The sequence below is a fragment of the Maniola hyperantus genome, chromosome 3 (genome assembly GCF_902806685.2).
Source record: "Maniola hyperantus chromosome 3, iAphHyp1.2, whole genome shotgun sequence".
Classification (NCBI taxonomy): domain Eukaryota; kingdom Metazoa; phylum Arthropoda; class Insecta; order Lepidoptera; family Nymphalidae; genus Maniola; species Maniola hyperantus.
This window is the reverse complement of record NC_048538.1, coordinates 1,935,041-1,960,595: the sequence shown is the minus strand read 5'-3', so window position 1 is coordinate 1,960,595 and position 25,555 is coordinate 1,935,041. Positions and strand designations below refer to the sequence as shown.

The 25,555-nt window shown below is 41.3% G+C and overlaps 1 protein-coding gene, 1 long non-coding RNA gene and 1 other non-coding gene across 4 annotated transcripts in view; 2 read left to right on the top strand and 1 right to left on the bottom strand.

Annotated features, from left to right (window-relative positions):
• hob (bridge-like lipid transfer protein family member hobbit) overlaps positions 1 to 25,555 on the top strand; it is a 41,365-nt gene that overhangs the window by 9,618 nt on the left and 6,192 nt on the right. For both annotated transcript variants that reach the window (XR_011238564.1, XM_034984293.2), the window contains exons 13-32: positions 387 to 576; positions 1,452 to 1,620; positions 2,143 to 2,265; positions 2,745 to 2,983; positions 3,522 to 3,694; positions 4,155 to 4,319; positions 5,126 to 5,326; positions 5,873 to 6,066; positions 14,581 to 14,696; positions 16,003 to 16,150; positions 17,635 to 17,865; positions 18,073 to 18,273; positions 18,921 to 19,034; positions 19,638 to 19,842; positions 20,085 to 20,273; positions 20,556 to 20,716; positions 21,099 to 21,263; positions 22,456 to 22,608; positions 24,161 to 24,277; positions 24,712 to 24,932. Coding sequence is in view for 1 of the 2 variants with exons in the window: in XM_034984293.2 (XP_034840184.1) it covers positions 387 to 576; positions 1,452 to 1,620; positions 2,143 to 2,265; positions 2,745 to 2,983; positions 3,522 to 3,694; positions 4,155 to 4,319; positions 5,126 to 5,326; positions 5,873 to 6,066; positions 14,581 to 14,696; positions 16,003 to 16,150; positions 17,635 to 17,865; positions 18,073 to 18,273; positions 18,921 to 19,034; positions 19,638 to 19,842; positions 20,085 to 20,273; positions 20,556 to 20,716; positions 21,099 to 21,263; positions 22,456 to 22,608; positions 24,161 to 24,277; positions 24,712 to 24,932 (3,475 nt within the window). In the remaining variant the exon portion in view is untranslated. The remainder of the gene's footprint in view (positions 1 to 386; positions 577 to 1,451; positions 1,621 to 2,142; positions 2,266 to 2,744; positions 2,984 to 3,521; positions 3,695 to 4,154; positions 4,320 to 5,125; positions 5,327 to 5,872; positions 6,067 to 14,580; positions 14,697 to 16,002; positions 16,151 to 17,634; positions 17,866 to 18,072; positions 18,274 to 18,920; positions 19,035 to 19,637; positions 19,843 to 20,084; positions 20,274 to 20,555; positions 20,717 to 21,098; positions 21,264 to 22,455; positions 22,609 to 24,160; positions 24,278 to 24,711; positions 24,933 to 25,555) is intronic.
• LOC138404765 (uncharacterized) lies at positions 8,591 to 10,705 on the top strand. The gene is made up of 4 exons (XR_011238563.1): positions 8,591 to 9,123; positions 9,340 to 9,456; positions 9,649 to 9,722; positions 10,301 to 10,705. It is a non-coding gene; the product is annotated as an uncharacterized lncRNA (long non-coding RNA).
• On the bottom strand, positions 23,140 to 23,211 carry TRNAD-GUC (transfer RNA aspartic acid (anticodon GUC)). Its single transcript has one exon. It is a non-coding gene; the product is annotated as a tRNA-Asp (tRNA).

The window sequence follows — 25,555 nt, the reverse complement described above, 5'->3', positions numbered from 1 at the left end:
ATAACTGTTTACCACAAATTTTCAATATTTGTAAATGTGAATTTGTGTCTGTCTGACACTGTTTGACCGCTGAATCGTCAAAAGAATTTACCACTGGTTCGAAATCCTATTCCTACCGAGAAGAACCAGCAAAAAACTCGGCGGGTGCTGGCTTACTTACGCAACATTCGTTGTCCTCTACCATCAGTCAGATGTTTTATTTGCAATATATCGTGAACTTTTACAAAATATAGGATTTTTTTTGGTGTTATCATAGCAGTAATCATTAGTAGTATTACCTGTCTTCGTTTTGCTAGCGTTCTGGTTACACCCTGTATCTAAATCCACGCCGACGAAATCACGACACGTCATTCATCTTAACTAAAAAAACTCAATTATCTATTTAGATGACCTGACGATAGCTTACGACCATGAGATCGGTCTGTCAATACTGTGGAGTCAGTTGAAGATGGTACTTAATGGGGATGAGATCATTAACGTGGAAGGGTATTCCATGGAGCGGGTGACGGACGACCACGATATCAGGGTCGAAAGGAAGGCCAGTGAAGGATTTGTTCTCGCGTGGAACAAGGTTTGGTAAGTTCCGTCAAGAAATCGATAAGGGGCTTTAAAAATCTGACATACCACTTCAATTCAACCTATACACGACATCATCATGATCAACCCATCACCGGCTCACTACAGAGCACAGGTCTCCTCTCAGAGTGAGAAGGGTTTTGGCCACATTGGCACACGACATAATAAAAGCGAAAAGGTGTCGATCCTATTTGTCAGAGTGTTGTTTAGTTCCAGTTGGGAGAGATCATTTAAATTAAAGGTTTTTGATTATAAGAAAAGAAAATAGCAGTAACTATTGAATATCCGCTAGCATTTGTTTAATTTTTCAAGTAAAACTTCTTTAGACGCGACTTGAGTAGCTCAAATCTTTTTCCGGACCGAATTAATGTTCATGGTACGGTTCTTACATTTCACGAGGACGAGTGGCTTATGCTTGTGTTTAAGTCGTATCGGTATAAGTAAGGTGAAGTAAACGTGTGCGTTTGCGAGCGCTTGCTCGCGACGGATTGGTCCGAAATGCACGCACAATGTCCATGTAATACGACATAACCACAAGTAAAGTTCACCTTAGTGAATTGCAAGAACTGTACTTCCGCACGTAGTTATAATGGCTGCCAAACAGAACAGCTCTTTCGAGGCCGCCATCGTTTATAGAGATGTTTTAAAGTATCAAGTGGTTCGTTCCATAGATTAACGGTCCACTTATTATTAATTACATGACATGATAAAAAGCTTTTGCTGCCTCAATTTCTAAAAAATAGAATTTTACTTTTTGTCTTTTATTCTGTATCGGACGAATTTAAATTAAAATCGTTGGCCAAAACCAAATTTTTTTGAATTTTTGTTGCTTCGGTTGCCTAGGATGAAATATCTCACCTTTGATTAATTTTTAGGGCCGTGAACATAGGATTAGTTCGGGTAATATTCCCATACAAGCATCGTTGGGCGGAAGCCGTGCAAGGCGACTTTGTCTCGCTCTTCAAATGGATCAAAATTATACATGGAGTTAAGAAGAAACCATTTACTTCGGATAGTCCACTACCTAGCGACTTACATATAAAGGTAAAGAGTTAATAAGAGGGTTTTTTAAACTTGCTTTATTACATGGAATATTTAACTGTGATGTACCTGCAATAAAAAAATCTTAAGGCCTTAAAGGACTTGAATGCCAGGCCATAATAATTTACCAACGGGTGAGATCGCAGTCAAGGGTAAACTTGTATCGGAGTAATGCTGAGCTGGGACCCTTTTTCGGGTTGTGCCATACATGACAGTTTGTTCCGGCGTTTCTTTTCCTTGAAGCGCGTTGGGCTTATGCTCAGGTGGAAGAAGCGCCGGAATAACCATCTCTTAGTTATAAGATGTGATCTGTGGCACAGTTTGGTAAATAAACGTCTTTTCTTTCTTTTTTTCTTTCATAGAATAAAAAAAACTTGTTAGATCATAGATTAGTACTCATACGTATACCGATTGTCTCTATAATTTATCTCATCGACATCATGCTTGGAATCTGATCACGTTTTTTTTTTCGAAACCCTTATTCGAAGGCGTGTATCTCGAGCTTTACTATTTTTTTTTTTTCAGATTGATGAAATAGTCATCGAAATGAGCGATGATCCGTTTGAAGTGAAACTCAGAGATAACTACGAACTTCTAGAAGACGAGTATAAGGAGAGTGAGAAACGGCGGATTATGCTGGATGCTAAGGTTTATAACAAATTTTCAAACATATTATATCCACACCCGTGTCCTATGTCCGTTGCGCTGTTATATTTCGGTCTTTTCCTACACATAAACATTATCTTTAAAGTTGTCTAGTTCCTGTCCTCAGCCGTTATAGCTTTGGATAACCTGCAATAGTTTGCTTTAGTTAAATTCTAAAGATCAAACATTATTTTTAGAATTCTGCCAAAAATCATGTCATCCTTTCACCCCAGTGGAATGCGTTTCTCTCACTCGCTCGCAACGTCTCTCTCGTTCAACTTTTGCTTTTTCTTATCGTTACTTCTTTAAGATCAGGAGTACATGTGATTGATTAATTAATTCTTTATTTCACACACATAAATACAAAAATAAAGATACATATAAATAAGAAAGTTAAATTATTAAATTAGCGTGCGAATGCGTTCTTATCATTAACATTACTATGGCGGAGTGATTTTTATGAAGTTCGCATTTATATGCAGGTTCAAGAGCTATGCAAACCCCACTTGTTCCTACCAGCGGGCAAGGTGGAAGAGTTGTACGCAGCCTTGCGACAAAAGGACGTGCAGATCTACGTGCAGCGTTGCCGCGCCGCGCCGCCGCCGCGTACTCGTCTCGTCGCCTGCTGTCTGTCTGCGCTGCGCATCATATCGCTGGCCGATCCTTCTATACACGGCGCTCATAATGCCACTAATCGGCTGCGCGAGATTGACTTTGACAGGTGAGTCTGTATATCCTGAAACAACACATAGCCTAATTTTCATCCCGGAAAATAAAAGAGTTCCCGCTGGATTAAAAAAAAATGTTAAGCGTACAGTCTGAGAAAGAACTCGCCATATTTGCTTTGTGTCAACTATCATGTCAAAAACACGTAGGCAAAGCTAACTTGGCGCGTGGTGAATATCGGATCTAACGTCGTCACGTGTCCCCTTTGTTCTTGTTTGAATATTCTAGCCTTTGTTCTCCAACAGCGCTCCCCTGTCAATGTCATTCAAGTGCCAAGAGAGCCTTGTCGCACTGTATATATAACGAGTCCATGGCGAGTCCTGTCGGCTGTCACAGTAAACCGTACCTTTGACATGACCATTAGTACATAGAGCCATAGACAAGAAAAGAAGAAGAAGACATGACCATTGACACAGAGCAAATATGGCTAATCCTTTCTCAGATTGTACGCGTAACATATCTAAGAGGACTGTGCTGGCAATCACATATTTATTTAATAAATTTTCCTTAACAAAAATTGTTATTACCGACAGCCCTTGGCCAGAAGACGGTATCGAGTTCACAACGCTGTGGTGCCGCTCAGTGAGCGTGAGTTGCGCGCTGTGGCAGCTGCGGTTGCGCGACTTCCCGCAACCACTCCTCAGTATGAGCGAGCTGCGTCTGTGGGGGACCCTGATGGCTGCAGAGGAACAACCTCCCTCTAGAGGTATATCACTGAATGTCCATCTGTCGTCATTTAAATAAGTAATACAACATCTCTGTCATTGTCAAGGAATTTTTTATTACGGGCAAGCTTTAGTCACGAAGAATCTTGTGGAAAAGATTTTCACGAATTAATCTAACCTAAGTTGCTCTCAAAACAAATATAGGTATTTGAGAACAACTTAGGCTAGATATTAAGCTAACTTTAAAAACACAATGCGGCTAATTCCGTTGTGTAATCTCTTAAATAAACTAAATTATACGTCTAAATCTATTTGCTATCCCTTTCATAATTTTGCCTGCAGAAAAGGATAGCACTAGATTTAGACCTGTTAATTTAGTTTAGTTTAGAGATTGTGTTACATATCTAAGAGCGGAGTTGACGTAAATCCGACAGGAGTTGGCGTTTGGACAAGCCAATATAAGTAAAAATTTATCAATTTTTTTTTAATAATCTCTTGCAGCGGTTCGAACAGTGACGATAGATCAAGGTGAACCATGGGGGAAGTTCGAGCTGGAGCGAAGCATGATGCCTCTCAAGTGGTACTACGACCTGTGCTGCGAGATGACGGAATATAGCTACGCTTTCGGACCTTGTTGGGAGCCCGTTATAGCGCACTGTAATTTGGGTATGTCATTTTTCAATTTAAATTTTTTCTAATATTATGATTATGCAGGTTCGTCGAACTTAACCAACTTTGATAGCCCAACCGAAATGAATTGAATCGTTTGACAGCAAAATATACACGGGGCTGCAATTGCTTGTACAGTATGATATAATAATAATGTAAATTGATCACTTGAAAAGAGCAACCGCCGAGTTTCTTGCTGGTTCTTCTCGGTAGGAACGGCATTCCGAACCAGTGGTAAATTAAACTAGTTAACGATTCAAAAGCACTTGTAATAAGTCTAATTGAATAAAGATATATTCTATTCTATTCTATAATCTGTACGCTTAGTGTGTATAAGATTTTACGTCTCCCCAACGTTGCTAGAATTCGAGAGTCGAAACACAATAACGTCAAAGTAAAATGGACCTAAAGAGCCTTGAATTGAAGTTAAAAATTCAATGCCACTGATTTTAATTTCGCAACGTTTCCGCTTGCTGGCTTTTGATGTGTGGACAAACTTGAGCTTTCAACAAGGCATTTAAGATCCAGTTTACTATAACGCGGAAGTGTTTCGACACATTTCAACCAAATTGCAGTCCTGTCGTGATCACGACCCGTGCAATTAGGTTGAAATATCGACAAATAAAAACATCAAATTAATCGTCAAATGTACCCGTTATCTAAATTAAAATATGTCGTTAAACCACGAAATAAGCTTAAAATCATGTGTTTTAGCAGTTAACAGTTTCGGGATTTTCAATAGATTTGTCCATGAAACTAATTCGACAGACTTAATTATTCAAGACTTTACCTCTTGTCCTCAGCCTTCGACCAAGTGTCACGTCCATCATTGGACCCGTCAGCTCCACTGGCGTGGTGGGACAAGGTTAGGCTGCTGTTCCACGGGCGGCTCACTCTGAACTGCTCCAAGTTCACCTGCCTACTGCACGTGTCTCTCGACCCTTACAACACTACTGAAGAAATGGAAGTCACGTGGAGTGATCTTGTTTTGGATTGGACTAATGGTAAGTTTCCTGTCCAAAAAATGGTTTTGAGCTGTCACCAAAAAACGTAAGAATTTTGAAAAAACTGATGTTTCTAAAAGAGAATGCTATATAGAACCTGGGGTTTTAGATAGGTCCTATGTTGCTTTACCTTTTAGAAACGCGTTTTTCTAAATTCCCATGGGTTTTTGTTGATATCTCAAAAATTACTTTTTGGGGCTGTGATCTTCTTTAAGGTTTAGTACCCGATAGGTGCCAACAGGACTTTATTACTAAGCCTCCGCTGTCAGTCAGTCCGTCTGTCTGTCAGCGAGCTGTATCTTGTGTGTGTAATAGGTATAAAGTTGAAATTTTCACAGAAAGTGTATTTCTATTGTCGCTACAACAAATAATAGAAAACACAAAATGGCTGCCATGAAAATTAAGTAATACATAAAAAGCGTTATTTATTATACGATGGTACGGAACCCATCTAGTGCGAGTCCAAGTCACACTTGACCGATTTTTTATTTTTGGCTTGATAACATCATTAGAAAGACATTTAAATTTAAAATCTTTCTCATGTAGGCAAACTCGGTTTCCTGGGCGAGCTGAAGGTGTTCGTGCGCACTGCGAGCAAGTACGACGATTGCCGCGTGCTGTGCGTACCGGTGCTGCGGCTGGCCGTGAAGATGGGCTGGCAGTGCGTGGGCGACCCGCGCGACCACCACGCCGTCGCGCCCTGCGCTCCCACCCGCCTCCCGGAGTATTCCAGCAACCAGGTACATGGCTGATCCACACTAATACTAAAAGTATCCATACTAAAAGTATGCTCCTGAGATAAGCGTATGACACAATTGTTGACGCTATCTCATGACTGCGTCAACGAACTCCTACATTTTGTGATCCAGTGATAGATAATCTTATATTATTAATAAATAGTAGTGAAATAGAAGATGGCTTACTCGTAATATTATATTGTGGCCACTTTATACTCACATATCTCAGCATGCAGTTTTACTGATGTATAATAGTTGCACTCGACGACAGTCAGTCAGTAATAAACTAGCTACGGAGCTATACGGTTGTGTTATTTCTTACGTACCAGCTACCTACCTACATATCATCTGGCGACGAGCGCCTTACCGACCCGCGTTGTGTTTCAAAAATGAATCAAACTAATTATCTCGGAAGTTTATCGCCGTTCGACTATAAAATCAACGAATGGGAAGTTTTTCATAGTCGGTTATCGCAGTTTATAAAGTTAAACAGCATTCCTGTCGCTAATCAAAGTGCAGTGTTGTTAACGTATTTGTCGGATGAATCATACCGTCTGGTTAGGAACCTAGTGCATCCGAAGAAGCTGGAAGAATGTACCTATAGTGAGCTAGTAGAAGTACTCAACAAGCATTTCACGCCAAAAAGGTCAACTTTCGCAGATAGGGCGAAATTCTATGAGGCGAGCAGAGCAGACGGCGAAGGTATCGAAGAATGGGCGGCGCGGCTCAGAGGTTTAGCCGTGTACTGCGACTTCGGCACGGAGTTAGACACGCTTTTGCGTGACCGTTTTGTTCTCGGCTTCAGGGCAGGGCCGGAGCGTGATAAACTCTTCGAATGCGACTCGAAGTGCCTGACTTTCGGACAAGCACTAGAAGTGGCGCAGAAGGCAGCTTGCGCGCGGCAGGCGCGCGTCATCGTAAAGGAGGAGCCTGTATTTCGCGTTGGCGAGCGTCGCAAGGCCGGCGGGGGCCAGAGCCAGGCTAAGGCTGGTCACGGACTCGAAGAAGGGTCACAGCGTTGTACCGTGTGTGGTTTTAAGTCTCACAGTGCGGAAAAGTGCAAGTTCCGAAATTTAAAGTGTAATCGGTGCGGTTTACGAGGCCATCTACAGAGGCTCTGTAAGAATAAAGGTGCTAATTTGCATAATATTGGTGCGGAATCTGACTCCGATTGCAAGGAGTGTGACCTTTTTAACATGAGGTATGTAGACTATTGTCCTATTAAGATAACGGTGAACATTAATGAGATCGAGTTACTTATGGAGTTAGATTCGGGATCAGGCGTTTCGGTGATTTCAGAAAGTCTGTATTTAAAATCTTTTGAAAAATTTAAGTTGTACGATTGTAATCTAAGTATGTGTGTTTACACTGGCCATAAAATTACGCCCCTGGGGTATTTTATCGGCAAAGTATCATATAAAGACAGGACCGAAAACGTACAATTTTATGTTATTAAAGATGGCGGGCCACCTTTGCTGGGCCGTGATTTTATGGCTAAGTTTGGAATTTATTTTGCGTTGTGTTATAACAATAAGGTAATTTGTAAGGATAAGCCTATTGATGATGTGCAGCGGCTATTAGAACAATATCCAGATATCTGGAAGGATGATTTAGGATGTTTTAATAAATTTGAAGTGGAATTGCAGTTAAAAGAGGACGCAAAGCCGAAATTTTTCAAACCGCGATCCGTGCCCTTTGCTCTCAAAGATAAAGTTAGTGCAGAACTCGACAGACTTGTTAAATTAGGAATTCTAATACCGGTTAACCACTCGGAGTACGCGACACCTATAGTCCCAGTTCTGAAGGAAAACGGGAAGTTAAAGATCGCCGGTGATTATTCATGCACACTAAATAAGGACCTAAAGATAGATAAGTACCCCTTACCGAGAATAGAAGAGGTTTTTTCTAGACTAGGGGGGGGAGAACATTATTCGAAGATCGATCTAAGTAACGCCTATAATCAATTTAAACTTTCCGAAACATCTCAAAAATTAACTACGATCAATACACACAAAGGTTTATTTGCCTATACTCGATTAGTGTATGGTTTAGCTAATGCACCGGCAATATTTCAAAAAGCAATGGAAACATTATTGTCAGGGTTGGAGGGAGTCAGCGTCTGGCTCGATGACGTATGTATAACAGGTCCGACGAAAGAAATACATTTGTCTAGGCTACATCAAGTCTTGGCAAAACTGCAAGACGCAGGCCTGCGGCTACAGAAAGACAAATGTGTTTTTTTTCAAAACAGTGTGACCTACTTAGGCTACGTTATCGATAAAAGAGGTTTAAGAACGTGCCCGACAAAAGTTAAAGCGATAGTCGATGCACCTGCGCCTACCGACGTACTCGCAGTTAAACGTTTCCTAGGAGTCGTGAATTACTATAGGAATTTCATTCCGAGTGCGTCTGCCGTATTGAGCCCACTGCACGAACTGTTGCGTGCGGGCGCGGAGTGGCGGTGGGGCGAGGCGCAGCAAGCGGCATTCGAGCACGTAAAAAAGGAGCTAGCTAGCGACCACGGGCGGTTCACGGCCATACAAATTCCGTTCCCTTACAAATGCGAATAGCAAAATAGAAGTTGACAGATTCGACCACAGAACGATACAATAACACACGTTCACTGCCTGCTGCCTGCCTGACGCCATTTTGTTATTGTTGTTAAGCGTTGAGCAGGGTGGTTGCGTCGATTTATTTCCGTACATTTCTGTTCCCTTCGCAACAATTGTTATTATAGTACATTATTTCAATATAATTTATTGGAATGTATTATAAGTGCTGTGTTCCCGATTGTAACAGTACGCGAAAAGACGCTATATTACATAAGTTTCCACAGTGTGACAAAAGACTCAAAAAGTGGCTTAAGTATATAAATTGTGATGTTTTGCGAAGTAAAACTTAAAAATAAGTCTCAAGTGTGTCATAAGCACTTTGAAAAGCGTTTTGTGACACAAAAATCTCGTCTTGCAGTAACAGCATTTCCTACTTTGTTCCTGCAATCTGAGATCCTCAGTGGTACTCCATCCATTCCACTGCATGATTCTGAAGAAATTTGTACTAGTAAGTTTTCATGGCTTTTTGTATTGTATATTGTTGATATCATCATTCCTCTAATCACAGTCCAGTTGTTTTGTCCAATGTATCACAACCTTCTTTAGCATACATTTTACAACCAAACCGAAGAAAATGTATTTCTATGCCTGAATCATCTTACCACCGTGTAGCACTAATTTTGGCCTTTAATTTTAAAATGATTAATATTTAATTTACTTTCAGGATCAGAGAAGATTGACCTTGATCATAATTATTATGCTTCCAAAAATATATATAATGACCACAACTATTGTACACAGCTGCAAACATCACAATCAGCAAGTGAAAATGAGCTTTTAGGTGAGAAAATATAATTTATTATTATTTGAAACAATATTCATAATAATATTACTAATAAGTCGTTTCTTTGCTAACTTTGAAAGATAGCTAAAAGAGATAGATAAAAGAACCTAGGAGGGTTTTAAATAACTTACTATATCAAACTTTTTTATCGATGTTTGCCTATTTGTACTCATTAAACTTATTTTTTAGAAGGATTGCCCACTACTTTTAAAAGAAAATTAGAAGAATATTCGATTACAGATTTCAACAAAGTATTTCCTCAGGTAATCATCTATTTATTAATAGCCTTAATATAGTAACCACAGGAATAAGGATATCTGCTCTTTTCATTGATCAGTGTTAACTACAGGTCAAAATTTTCATAAATAAGTTATTACTAGACTATGTTTTTAAGCTTAAATGAAATATTTAAATGTGTATAACAATTAACAAATTAATCGCGGTGTGTTACCCATCCATACTTATCTTATAAATGCGAAAGTGTGTCCCATCTGTCTGTCTGTCTGCTAGCTTCTCACGGCTCAACCGTTCAACCGATTTTGACGAAATTTGGTACAGAGGTAGGTTGCAACCCGGGGAAGGACATAGGCTTACTTTTTATCCCGGAAAATTAAAGAGTTCCCACAGGATTTTTAAGAATCTAAATCCACGCGTACGAAGTCGCGGGCATCATCTAGTACTTTATAAACAAGATTTATTTATATTTTTAATATGCACATACATAACAAATTATGCACATAGTGCAAATACTTATTAGAGCAAATCAAATCAAACATGTAATTTTTATAATAGGTACCCAATATATCAATTGTAATTATATATAATACTCTTGCAATTCCAGGTTCCACTACCATGCCACTTAAAAAGAGAAGGAATCCTAGAATCATTAAAAGAATTGAAGTTCTTTTACCAAAATGCAAACATCTTTACAAGAAATATAGGATTTCCCAAAAAACTCTTAACCCTTCTTCGTAGACATAAAAAAGCTTGGACAGTGAAAATGTGTATCAAAAATTGGAAAAATTGAACCCAATTGCCAAAAAAATACTCACAGTGCAATTAAGATTGTGCGGAAAGAAGAAGAAACAAAGAAGGTTTACAGAAGATGAAAAAAATAAATTTCTTATCCTTACTTAAACAGGGGCCAAAATCATATCGATATTTAATAAAGGTTTTAAAAGATTTAAAAGAAAATAAATAAATGTCTTGAAATAAAATGTGTTTTTTATTTTTAGAATCAATTAATTTAGTTTATTTAAGTAAAAAACCCTTTAGGTACCTAATAAAACAATTTCAAAATACAAGAAGCCAAAGCTGCAGGAAAAAAATCCTCTAAAATCCAAAACTAGAATTCAGAGCCGCGCAAAGGAGGCAATTTAAAAAAATATCTTGCTAAGCTATTGGCTCAAATAATCTGATCCTATTGGTTAGCAGAGAAATAGCAAAATAGAGTTTGACAGATGATCGACCAATCACGGGCTGCATTTCAAGGGTGTCAAAATTTGTTTGCCCGTGAGCCATCTGATACGTAGTATCCCTATTAATCTGTGCTAGCGACCGAGTGCTGGCACATTTCGATGCGAGCGCGCCGCTCGTCCTCACCGTGGACGCGGGCCCGTGCGGGCTGGGGGCGGTGCTGGCGCATCGTGACGCCGAGGGGCGCGAGCGTCCCATCGCGTTCGCGTCACGGTCCTTATCGCAGAGTGAAAAGAACTATAGCCAAATACAAAAGGAGGCAACGGCTATAGTTTTTGGGGTGAAATATTTTCACCAGTACTTGTACGGTCGTCAAGAACCGTTCATTTTGAAAACCGATCATCGGCCGTTACTTTCTATTTTCGGAAAAGAAAAGGGCATATCGGTCACGGCCGCCTTGCGCCTGCAAAGATATGCGGTAACCCTGTCCGCTTATAATTATATAGTGCAGTACATCGATGGCAAAAATAATCAGATAGCAGATTTCTTTTCTCGGTCACCCTTATCAGTTTCGGTAAATAGTGAGCGAGAGGACGATTGTTCTAAATACTTCCTCTTTTTCGAGTCGAATGTAGAACCGCTTTCGTTTAGTGACATTAGGCGCGCTACTGCGGCAGACAATGTACTGAAAACCGTAATGAAATATATGGTTAAAGGTTGGCCTAGGAAAATAAAATGTAAATCAATCCTACCGTATTTCCTTTGTAAGACTGATTTACAAGTTATCGATGGGTGCTTATTACGGGGGCATAGAATAATCATTCCGGAGGTTTTCAGAGAAAGAATGTTGAAAGAGTTGCATTCATCGCATTTCGGAATAATTAAAACTAAACATATGGCTCGAGGGAAAATGTGGTGGCCGAAGATCGACACACAAATTGAACGGTGGGTGAACTCGTGTCATACGTGCAGTGCGCTGCGCGGCGCACCGGCGCGCGCGCCCCCCTCCCCGTGGCCGCGGCCGCCCGGCCCGTGGCATCGTATTCACATAGACTACATGGCTATAGGGCAGTCTATATATTTAATCGTCATAGACGCATTTTCTAAATGGCTAGAATGTGTTTATATGGACCGCGGCACATCTACCAGTGCGCTTATTTTTAAACTGAAAGAAATGTTTAGTAGACTAGGGTCACCTGCGGTCCTGGTTTCCGACAACGATATAAAAATCTGCTCCGCGGAATTTCACACTTTTTGTCGTATGAATGGTATCCAATATCTTACTTCGCCGATTTACCATCCAGCTAGCAACGGACAGGCGGAGAATTCAGTTAAAACGTGTAAGAAAATGGTTAAATGTATTTTATCGGAAGAAAAATGTCAGAGACGTGTCCACGAAAAATTGTTAAGTTTTCTTTTTAACTATAGAAATACTGTCCATTGCGCTACAGGCGCCACGCCAGCTAAGCTGATGCTAGGTCGGGATTTAAGATCTAGGTTGGATTTGATTCTACCGCCTAGTAAAATTTTTGATAAACAGGACAAGTGTACATTAATGCCGAGTCGGATTTTCTATGTAGGCGAAACAGTATGGGCAAAATGGTTTATTGCAAGGAAAAGTAAATGGTGTTTGGGCATTGTAAAAAAAATTATAGGTAACCGAATGTTTGAAATTTACTTTGACGATTATAAAACTACTTGTAATAGACATTTAGACCAAATAAGGAAGTACAGGGGCTATGATGGTATTAGTATAAATGTGGATGATGGTTTAGAAATGCCGCATGACTCACTACCGGGCATCGTGCAACCATCACAATCGTCATCACAACCGCCGGTGTCTCCGTCGCAACACACGCAGCCCTCCGTCTCGGCACCGGCATCCCCTCCACCCCCGCCGATAACTGTGGTGCAAGAGGAGGAAGTGCAGGTAGCGACGGACGAGAATGTACCCAGTGTAGTGAACGTATCTGATAACGTTATGAGCCAAGGGGAAGGGGCTAGCACAGAGACGGCGGAGGTTGCAAAGGACGACGACACCCGACCGGCGGAACGTTGTGCGGATGCGCTAAATGTTGAAAATGATATACCAAGTAATCCGAGTAGTGCGGGCAACAGTCCAGTCGGTCGGTCAAAAAGGGCTAGGAAACCTGTAAATTATAAGCAGTATTTTTAAGTAGGTATATTCTAGGTAGGTTGTATTCTGTTATTAGATTTATAAGTAGATTTGATAAATTGTTCCAGGTTCCCAAATTAATGTTGGAGGGATGATGTATAATAGTTGCACTCGACGACAGTCAGTCAGTAATAAACTAGCTACGGAGCTATACGGTTGTGTTATTTCTTACGTACCAGCTACCTACCTACATATCATTTACACTTCACAATGTTTCGCACCAAAAATCAACTGCGGAGCGGGGCGGCTTTCCTTTTATAGAATCTCCCCACTTATTAATTACCCTTTCTTCGTAAACGTCTCTGATTGGTCGAAAGAGCCACCGTTTCTGATTGGTCAAGAGAGTTGCCCCGCTCTAGCCAGTTGTGTCAATTCAAATACTAATTTAACAATAGCTAATTACGTTATTCTTATTAATACTTATCATAGACTTATTAAACAAAAGTTGAATGTAAACAGTAATTTAGCCAGTGTTGCTGACACAATCGAAATTCACAAATGTGAAAACTGTCACAATACTCCTTTTTTCATTCATGCTAATATATTTTTAAGGCCTTTCCAAGAGCGCGCCACCAAACACGGTCCTCTGCCTTCCTCATCCGCTCCCCATCACCTTTTTCAAGTCATCGGTCAAGCGGGCGGGGGGTCGTCCTACACTGCGCTTACCGGTACGCGGTCTCCACTCCAGAACACGTCTGCCCCATCGGCCGCCGGTTCTGCGACAGACATGGCCTGCCCATTGCCACTTCAGCTTGCTAATCCTTTGAGCTATGTCGGTCGCTTTTGTTCTTCTGCGAATTTCCTCGTTCCGGATTTTATCCCTGATAGTGATACCCAACATAGCTCGCTCCATAGCGCGCTGAGCGACATCTTAATATATAAAAGGAAAAGGTGACTGACTGACTGACTGACTGACTGACTGATCTATCAACGCACAGCTCAAACTACTGGACGGATCGGGCTGAAATTTGGCATGCAGATAGCTATTATGACGTAGGCGTCCGCTAAGAAAGGATTTTTGAAAAATCAACTCCTAAGAGGGTGAAATAGGGGTTTGAAATTTGTGTAGTCCACGCGGACGAAGTCGCGAGCATAAGTTAGTTTTAAATAAAATAAAATAAAAATCTTTTTTATTCGAATAAACTTTTACAAGTACTTTCGAATAGTCGGATGCATCTACCACTGGTTCGGAAAGCCTTTCCTACCGAGAAGAACCATCAAGAAACTCGGCGGTTGCTCTTTTCAAATATTTAATATAGGTACAAGATTATGCCATGTATAAAATAGTATTTGCAGTGTTGTGCGTTGCTGGAACGAGCTGCAGGTCAAATCCACGCTCTTTTATCATTTAGATAATCTTCAATTGTGAAATATGCTTTTTTCAGGAGCATATTTATAATAGATTTTTTTAATATAGTTTGTAGACGAGGCCAACTGTCAGTGTTCACGTTTCCGTAAAAATAAAAATTTACTTAAATAAAAATTTATTCTACGAATTCACTTTATAGCGATACTAATTAATTTTATAGGAGCACGACTCGTACAGGGCGTTCCGTTCGCAAGGTGTCGATCTACACCTGAGTATGGACACCAAACCGATTGACGGAGACGGACCTGTGCTCCTCTTATATGGAAGCACATTAAGGTATAACAAGTTTAAAGTATCCAACTTGAGCTTCTCGGCAACGTGGATAGATTTCGAGTATCGTAACTATATACTCGAAACTATTAGGACATTTGTGTACTCATTCGAAGTGGTCGTCATACAAATTCTTTACGTTTAAACAATTTGTATGACTACAATGTTATGTTTCAAAGGGCTTTACCTGTACAATGTACATTCTAAAACAGATTTTAATTTATTTTCGGATTTTTTTCCTTTACTGTGCTATAAGACCTACCTACCTGCCAAATTTCATGATTCTAGGTCAACGGGAAGTACCCCATGGGTTTTCTTGACAGACACGACAGACAGACAGCCAGACAGACAGACAACGAAGTGATTCTATGAGGGTTCCTTTTTTCCTTTTTCGGTACGGATGGAACCTTAAAAATGTCCTATGAGCCCCGCAAATTGCTATATATAACACACAAAAACGAAACAAAATGTGTCATTCACAATACGATACGCGTACTCTACCGACAGTCAACGGTACTGGTTGCTCGACACTTCAGTCTAGTGCTGACGTCACTAAAATGGCGGCCACGCGTATTAGCAATTTACGAGACTTACACCTGGAGTATCAAAGTCAAAGTCAAATGATTTATTCAAAATAGGTGATAAATTACTCTTATTGATTGTCTGGTATAGTGTTAGATTTGTAAGATATAGTGGTGATAATTATAACGCAAACTTAAAACAAAAACTACGAGGGTTCCAAACGCGCCCAGGTCTGAGAAGAGCCCACAACAAACTCAGCCGGGTATTCTTTTTATTATCACCACTTTACAAAATTATTGAAACTTATTAGAACTATCACAAAGTCGTTAAGCAACTCGTTCCCAAGCTTGCTTATCATTTAAATAATCCTTTTCATTGTAATAGGATTTTTCAATTAGTTTACGTTTTATGAAAACTTTGAACTTGTTGAGAGACATCTCCAATATGTCTTCTGGAAGCTTATTATAGAAACGTATGGAATTACGAGCAAATGAATTGCTAACTTTACTGAGCCTAGAGGCGGGAATTACAAGTTTATTTTTATTTCTAGTATTTATATTATGACAGTCACTTTTTTTTTAAATTATTTATGTTTTTATGTACGTACAGTAAATTTTCAAAAATATATTGATTATGCACTGTCATAATTTTAACTTCCCTAAATTTAGTTCTCAGCGACTCTCGTGGCCCCATACTGTATATGGCTCGAACAGCCCTTTTCTGCAGCACAAAAATCCTTTACTTGTCTGGTCCATTGGGACATCTATACCTATTCTGTTTGTGTGTTCAGGTGGTTTGAAAGCCTAAAGCTAATCTTATCAGGCACGACGCGACCAACGCGTCGCGGTCGCGTGTTCAAGAACATGCGTCCTCGGAAACCGCAACTCTCACGACACTATCGGAATGTTGCCGTCTCCCTTACTCTCCACAACTTGCAGGTTTGTGCGTGTTATAAAAGTATTTATGTTTTATAATTTTTATAGTGTTTTACCAAAATTTTTGATACGTATAAGTCCCGCAAATTGCTAATATGCGTGGACGCCATTTTAGTGACGTCAGCAATTTTTTTCTTTAAAATTCAGATACAAGTTAGCCCTTGACTGCAATCGCACCTGATGGTAAGTGATGATGATAGCGGGCTAACCTGGAAGGGATATGGCAGTTTTTATTAAACCCGTACCCCTTTGGTTTCTACACGGCATCGTAGCGGAACACTAAATCGCTTGGCGGCACGGCTTTGCCGGTAGGGTGGTAACTAGCCACGGCCGAAGCCTCCCACCAGACCAGACCAGAAATTTAGAAATTCTAAAATTCCAAACCCCTGCCAGGAATCGAACCCGGGACCTCCCACTAATAAGACCACAGCGCTCACGACTGCGCCAGGGAGTTCGTCAAAATAGACTGAAGTTTCGATGTTAATGAGACATTGGTTCCAGAGCAATAGCAATTTGCGGGACTTATATTTAAAATTATTTAGAAAGTGTTTATGATTTTTTTATTATGTGCTTTCTCACGTTATATGTATTTGCACGTGTGAGCAAACTTTTTGGTGATCAAGTTTTAGCCAACTAAAACTCCATCTTCAAAAACCTTCCTTAAATTTAATTCATCATCAAAAACGTTTCCTTAAATGCTCTAGCCAGAAAAGTGTATACAATTTTTTCCAGCCCATATTCACATACCTCCAGAATTTTAAAAATCTAGGTGCTCTTCTATCCTAGGGTCTTTTTTCTGCTCCGTGACGTTATCTGTCCATTGTACTTAGTAGATACTATATTGTACAGATTTGCTGGTAGCTAACCGCTGCTAAAGTCTCCTACTAAAATAGGGTCCAGAAGGAAAATAATTGTCAAGATCCGACTACATTCCTTTACCTGGCTTTTTAAGTTTCTTCTTCCAATCAAAAAAATATTTTAAATCGTGAATGTATTTGTTGTGGCGTGATTCAGCAACTTACTAAAACCAAATCTACGATCGTACCAAACGCGATTTGGTCTGAAAACCGCACATTAATCTCAGTATACAGTGCGACAAGGCTATCTTTGCGCGTGGCGAAAATCGGAACTAACGTTGCCATCAAGTGTCCCCTTTGTTCTAGTTTGAATATTCTAAGCCTGTTCTCCAACAGCGCCCCCTGTCAATGTCATTCAAGTGCCAAGAGAGCCTTGTCGCACTGTATTCTTTACTAAAAGAATCTGCTCATTTTAAACATATTCATGTTCATGGGCGGTTGTAATCAGTTAACATCAGTGGTTAATGCTCGCTCACTATTGGCCACAATGCATTGTTGCAACAAGAATCGCACAAATTCATCCAATCAGAACAATTGAGATTGTAATAATGATTGATGCAGGTTTTAGACGCCCTACAGGTGACCTGCCTGCTCGTTTGCTTGCTATCTCTATTAAAAAAACATCTGCAGGTATTCTACTGGCAGTCATCGTCAATGCAACGTGGTATAGAGATGCTTGGCGTGCGTGTGACGTGCGGGTCTCGACACCGTCTGTCGCTCGTGCAGGGCTCGGACTCGTTGATACGCCGCGCGCGCGCAGTGTGGGCCACGCTTTACATGAACTGCGACCTCAACGACGCGGAGATCTGGCTCAAGACGCCTGCACAGAGGGACTCCTATGAGGACAAGTATAGTGATGAGGTAAGAGTTCACACCGTCTGTCGCTCGTGCAGGGCTCAGAGTCGTTGATACGCCGCGCGCGCGCAGTGTGGGCCACGCTTTACATGAACTGCGATCTTTGTGTAAAACGACGCCTACGAGCATGTTTCAAAATATGACGCCCCGTTACCAGTCCGTAGAAGTCGTTGACTGACACCTATAAAACATTTCAATTTATTTAATTACTAGAACTCGTCCATGCTGAATCCACCAGCAATGGAGAAGTGCTACTGTCTGTCGGTGCGGCGCGTGTCGTACGGGCGCGAGGCCAGCGGCGGCTCCACGCCTGCGCCCACGCATCGCCTGGCCGTGCACGACTTGCGTGGGGCGTGGACTAAACTCAACAGAGACCTCGCTTTTGCGCTTATTGACACCTATATCAAAACACAGGTAAATACAGTTTACAGGATGTTTAAGTTTGATTAAATCTCACCCAAAAAGACACTCAAGTTTTAATAAATTATTATAGTAGTAGCTTTTATGAGTAAAAAATAATAATAAATAGAAAAATCTTTGTTAATCATATGCTTGCCTTCAATGCTCTGAAAATTAATTCACACCTATTCGAAAAACTATTATTGGTATAGGGGGCTAGCGGGAACAAAATTCTATTTTTTCCCCATGGGAGTTTGAATTTTCTTTCTTCTGATTGGTCCACGTTCATGCTTTAGTATGTGTTTTATTTTTTTCCACAGGTAGTGATGAAAAATAGTGTGTGTGTCACTTGGTGTCCAAATACTATTTTGTTCTCAGGTGGCTTATATTAAAATCCTCGCTACGCTCAGGATTTAGAATCCTTTGCTTCGATCTGAATTTAAAATAACGCCCTCAAGGAACAAAATATCACTTTGGCCCCTTGTGACACAAACGACTATTTCAAGATAAAAAACGTTAAATTCCAGCAATTAGACTGCCGTTTGGAGATATTATGTCGAATTCCGACGCTTACCCGTCCGTACAATGTCGCATTTAGGTTAGACCTCATGTTGGATTAGCTTGAAAAAAAACAAATTACTGTTTGGTTTAACGTCTTGTAGCAACTCAAGAAGAATCTATCCACAAAAGCCTTGAAGGAAGAAGAAAAACCGACCACTTCCCCGAAGCATCAGCGAGAATCTGATGTTGTTTCACCGCCTCCAGCCCAAACACAGGTGAGCTTAAAAACGATCAATTTATTTAGAATAATAAAATTTAATATAACCGCGTAAATAACATGCATTTGGCGGTGTTCCCAATAAATTTTGATATGGGGATTATATAAGAGGCAGATCAAAAAAATCTTAAAAAGCTGACAACGCCTTGCGGGGTTCCGGATAGTTCTGAAAATGTTTAGGCTGTGGTCAGGGGACCTGCCCGTTCTTTAGTTCGCTAATGGCCCCGATTCTCTAGTCTCTCTCTAAACTAAATTTAGAGTATCTGCATCCTTTTTATTTTACTAATGCTAAAAAAGGAACGGAACATGACTTTCACATTTAAAGACTCTAAATTTTAGTGCACAATACAAATTTAAACAGTATGTTCGCGAGTGCGTGCTAAAATCGCGGATTTTACCATCTAAAAATTAAATTTAAAACTGTCAAACTGTGTCCTTTTCATATTACATTAGTAAGAAGAGGATGCGAATACTCTAAAATTAGGTTGTGCTCAGAATTAGCCCCATTGGTACCAAAAAAGATGCACTCCGCGGCAGTTTTACTCTGAGATCGGGGTACCCTCAAAAGGAGTTGGCTACGACTCAGAATTTCTTTCATTAGGGCTGCAGCAGCGCAAACAGTAGCGGAGGCGGGGCGCACATGCTAGCGGCTTTAGTAGCGGAAGCGGGCGAGGCGGGCGGGGACGCGCCTGTTGTATTCAGCGATGAGTTAGCGGGCGCGGAAGCGGACGCGCCGCCCGCGCATCCTTCCCATTCGCATCTGCGTCATGTACTGGACGATGATAACTCTCACACTGCCTGTTTGAGTAAGTATTCAGTTTTATTTTCAGCCAGGTGCATATTCTAGCGGCCTTAGTAAAATCTCTTTTCTCAGTTAAATCTGATTTCTGAACTGGTAGTAGTTTTGATTTAGGATAAGCGGCAGAAGTTGTCCTACTTGAAATAAAAATATTTGAGTTCAATTATTTACCTACTATAATTTGTGTGTAGCAGATATATGGAAAAAATATCACCACGTTTTGATATAGTTAAAAAAAATCTTTGACAGTTGAGCTGGTAAACTCGCAAGTGGTCCTCAAGGGCTGCGAAACGCGCGGCTACGTGATACTGTGTGCGGCGCGCGCGGAGGTGCGGCAGAGAGTGCGGCGCGCGCCCGCCGCCGCCGCGTGGAGTGGTGCGCTGTCCGCTATGCAGTACTACGCCACCGTCAGCGCCGCGGATCGAGACCAGCTAGATGGTAAGATTGCCTTCTAGCTGAGTGGCTGAAAATACATAGGCTTATATGGTCTTAAAATAGTTTTTCGTAATAAATCTTTTCTGAACAAAATCTGGTGCCTCTAAGCATATTCTGGCAGTTGACCCGGTAAAGATATAATACAAGAGTTGCTAAATACGCAGCTACGTCATCCGTTGTTTGGCGCATTTTCCTTGACTGATATACCACCCACTTTCAGTGCGTATCAAAAGATGCCGAATATGAGCGTGGCTCTGGCACCTTGTAGCTTGGTGTATTTTTCAGAGAACATCCAATGGGTGTCCGTCGAAGAGATCGAAGAGCGTTGGCAGGGGGCGGAGATCAGCACACTACCAGATGTGCCGCGGCTGGTCGGCAGTGGACATTCCGCTGGCGGAGTTATAGGCCGCACGGTCGGGCCGTCTGCTGACGCGGGGTTGGCTCAAGTAAGTCAATAACAGCTTAAGCTGCGGAACCAAATGGTGGTATGACGTTATTATGATCTGTCTGATGAAGGCTGAGTTAAATGATAGCTATTTGCATGCCAAATTTCAGCCCGATCCGTCCGGTAGTTTGAGCTGTGCGTTGATTGATGTGCAAAATTTCAGCCCAATCCGTCCAGTAGTTTGAGCTGTGCGTTGATTGATGTGCAAAATTTCAGCCCAATCCGTCCAGTAGTTTGAGCTGCGCGTTGATAGATCAGTCAGTCGGCTTTTCTTTTTAATTAAGATTTTCGAAAAAATTTGGGATCCCTACGAAAATTCTAAGCTACCCGTGCGAAGCTTGTGCGGTCCGCTAGTTTTGGATAAACTTTGTTTTTTTTCGTAGCTGCAACGCATAGTGTCGCGATGCGCGTGCGAGTTTTACTACGTGTCTCACGAAGAGAACGAGACGAGCGGCGGCGGCGCAGGCGGCTGGAACGCGGCGCCCGAGCCTTACGACTCCTTCACCCTCATGCATCACGACCTGGACGTGTGCACCAACTCTCTACAGGTAAGACTACTTTGGCGCTAGGACTTCGAGGTCGCGAGTGGCTGCACTTTCTTCAGAGAGGCACCGGCGTGCGTTCTTTCGAGTTCCCGCAGCCTCTCAATAACAACTCAGCAAATGTTGCGTGCTATTATTAAAAGAAGAATCTCGGATGAATGGGATAGGCAGAAAAAAGATAAAGCCTAAACTGTAAAGACAGCCATCTTTCAGATGCAATGCAAAGGTTTTACCTGAAAGATAGAGCGGAGGGGGGAGGAGGTTTTTAGTCCGTAGGCCATTGTGGAGTCGGGCATGCCGGAGGCATCCATGAGGATTTTCCTCCTCCCCGAACGAAAAAAAAAAAAAAAAGCCTCTCAAAAACGCGCTGAGGAGGGCCACCGAGGGGGTTTTAGTGGGTAGAAATCCCAAATAACACGATTGGGTATCTTCAGAAGATTTCCCCTTCGAAAAAAAAAAGGTAAGACTACCCGCATTTTAGCGTTAAACTATCGTGAGTGATTCCATTATACATAACTCACACCTTTACTCACGTGTTTAGTCGACGTCAGCCCGACTAGTTTCGAACCTATCCGGGATCCTTTTTCACAGGGACTCAGTTCGCGCATGTGTCGCGGTTGAGAAACTAGTCGGGCTAACGTCGACTAAACACATGAGTAAAGCCGGGTGTGAGATACCACCCGCATTGTTAAAGTTCCGTAATATAACAAGGAACCCTTATAGTTTCGTCCAGTCTGTCTGTCTATGTCACAGCTATTTTAAAAATCTATACTAATATTATAAAGGCGAACGTGTCTGTCTGTAATAAATAGGTAGAAAGTTGGAATGACCAATTTCAAAAAGGCCGCCTTGCAAATTAAAAAAATTAACAGTAGGGTACATAGCTGCAAGCCTAACCTATAACAGTTGTACGCGAGCCAAAATTAAAATAAATATATCTACCCGGTCGGGATATGTACCTACTAGTAATAATTATAAATCTACTGTATTGTGAAAACTTTATTGAGCTAAGGTTAAAATTATGTAAAATGTTATAGCTGTTTGTTTTCCAAAGAAAAATAATAATGTTATATTATCTTGTACGATAGTACCGGATTCTTCGTGTGCGGATTTAACTCGCACTGGTTTTATTTCCATTTACGTGGCCATCCTAAATATCCCTTTAGAAGCTTCACTTCACTAAGTGTGCTTGTTCTAGTACGCAATGCTGTTGGACGTTGTCAACAACGTAGTGTTGCACGTGGAGCCGGAACGACGTCGGACGCTGGAGCGGCGCGCCCGCATGCGCTTCCAGCTGCAGCTGCATCGCGACACTGACCCGAGGCATCTCATTCACAAGCTGCAAACACAAGTATGTATAAAAAAATTGATATCTTTACCAACTATTAAAAAAAAACCGGCCAAGTGCGAGTCAGGCTCGCGCAATGAGGGTTCCGTACTACAGTCGTATTTTTTCGACATTTTGCACGATAATTCAAAAACTATGATACATAAAAATAAATAAAAATCTGTATTAGAATGCACAGGTGAAGACCTTTCATATGATACCCCACTTGATATAGTTATCTTACTTAGAAAATTGAAAATACTAATTATTAGTTCATGAACACAATTTAATTTTTTTTGTGTGGTGTAACCACAAATTCACGGTTTTCAGATTTTTTCCCAAATGTCAGCTATAAGATCTACCTACCTGCCAAATTTCATGATTCTAGGTCAACAGGAAGTACCCTGTAGGTTTCTTGACAGACCGACAGACCCGACAGACAGACAGACAACAAAGTGATCCAATAAGAGTTCTGTTTTTCCTTTTGAGGTACGAAAAATAAAAAAATATTATTAAACAATAAAAAAACTAAAACTAAAAAGAAACTAAAAAAATCTCCACGGCGGGGAATCGAACCCCGGTCTCCCGCGTGACAGGCGGGGATACTCACCACTATACTACCGAGGATGTGAATGTGAGTGCGAAATAGTTGACTCATATCGAAGACCTTGAATCAACTTATTGAAATGATGACATCATTGACTATAATATCATGATCATTAAAGCTTATTTCATACTACGGATAGTTTGGTCAAAATAGACATTCAAGGTTACAATTATTCACATAGTAGGGCTAAAAATTGGTACGAATGTTGGGAACACACATATGTAAATGAATTGTGAAAAGTCGCCTTCGATTTATACTGATGTTCCCAACATTCGTACCAATTTTTAGCCCTACTATGTGAATAATTGTAACCTTGAATGTATATTTTGACCGAACTGTAATATAATTTATATCCCGTAGTGTGAAATAAGCTTAATAATGACGTGTTTTTATAATACTACTGATTCACCTATACAATCTAAATATTTAAAAAGTCGTGATTCACTGACTCATCGTCGCCCAGCCCAGACCCTTGGACCTAGAAAGCTCAAATGTTCAAAGATTCCCCTTATCATGTAGAGGTAAGGCCGGATTTTCCGAAATTCCCACGGGATAGGGAATAAAAAAGATGTCTTACCTCTTAACCATTAGGCTATCCTGGCTACCACAGCTGATTCGTCAATGTAAGTTACTTTTTCAGTATATTCTAAAGTGTGATACTAATAATTATTATTCTAATAATCAATTAACTAAATATGTACAGTAATTAATTAAATATCACTTGCTTTAACGGTGAAGGAAAACATCGTGAGGAAACCTGCATGCCTGGGAGTTCTCGATAATGTTCTCAAAGGTGTGTGAAGTCTACCAATCCGCACATGGCCGTGGCGTGGCATGGCGTGGTAGACTATGGCCAAAACCCTTCTCACTCTGAGAGGAGACCCGTGCTCTGTAGTGAGCCGGCGATGGGTTGATCACGACGACAACGACGATGTACAGTATAATTAACTAATTTTTATGATTGTTCAGGTCAGAGAATCTCTCGCACGGCTTCGGCGTTTGGAAAAGGAGTACTACCTCAAGAATCGATCGATCAACGGCAACGATCCGTTGGCATTGGCGGAACTGAAGGCTCTTGATGACCAGGTGATTATATTCTACTAGCTTATTCCCACGACTTCGTCTGCGTGGACTTCACGAATTTCAACCCCCTATTTTACCCCTTCTTCATTCTGGGCTGGTTTCCGCACTTAAACGTTTCCGTCTGTTGTGCGTTATTTTACCCCTATTTTAGGTTAAATTTTCAAAAATCCTTTCTGAGTGGATGTCTACGTTATAATAGCTATCTGCATGCCACAGCTCGATCCGTTCAGTGGTTTGAGCTGTGCGTTAATAGATCAGTCAGTCAGTATGTCTAAATACCTGAACAGCTACTACTAAGTACTACTAAACAAAATCATTACTTTTTCACCTGTCTCACCGCGGGATTTCTATACTAGCTAGCTATATAGGCTATCTAGACGTCAGCTGACTGTATGAAGTATCCCTTTAGGCTGTTGTGATACCTTCTCTATCTCTAGGTGAATGAATGCAAAGAAGCGGCATGGTCGCTAGGCGAGGAGCTAGACGCGATGGTGCGAGCGTGGCGCGAAGTGCGATGCGTGGCCGCGCCCCCCGCGCCACGCGCGCACCACGCCGCCCCGCACCGGTACAATGAGATCTGCTTCAAGTCCGCTCGGTGGAGGCTCACTGACGCGGACGGACAACTGGGCATCGCTGATCTGCTGCTCACTAACTTCTTGTGAGTACTGCTTGCCTGGTACTTAGGGTATCAGACTGGTCTAGATGTTTGGCGTGAACAATACCTGCGCCGATATAATGAGGTGCTTCAAGTCTGCCCGATGGAGGCTCACTGACGCGGACGGACAACTGGGCATCGCTGACCTGCTGCTCACTAACTTCTTGTGAGTACTGCTTGCCTAGTACTTAGGGTGTCAGAGCGGTCTAGATGTTTGGCGTGAACAATACCCTCGCCGATATAATGAGATCTGCTTCAAGTCTGCTCGACGGAGGCTCACTGACTCGGCCGGATGTTCATCGCTGAACTTTTACTTATTAACTTATTGTGATTTCTGCTTTCCTGGTACTTGCACCGATATAATGGACATTGTTGATCAACCGTTAACATCTTGTGAGTTCTGTTTTGGTTCGAATTTTATATCCGGAAAAACGGCATGAGCCGAGGATGGACCTGATATGTCATGGATTTTCAGCGTGTAGAAATTTAACATACAATGCGACAAGGCTCTCTTGGCACTTGAATGACAGGGGGGCGCTGTTTGAGAACAAAGGCTAGAATATTCAAACAAGAACAAAGGGGACACTTGACTTGGCAACGTTAGTTCCGATTTTCGCCACGCGCCA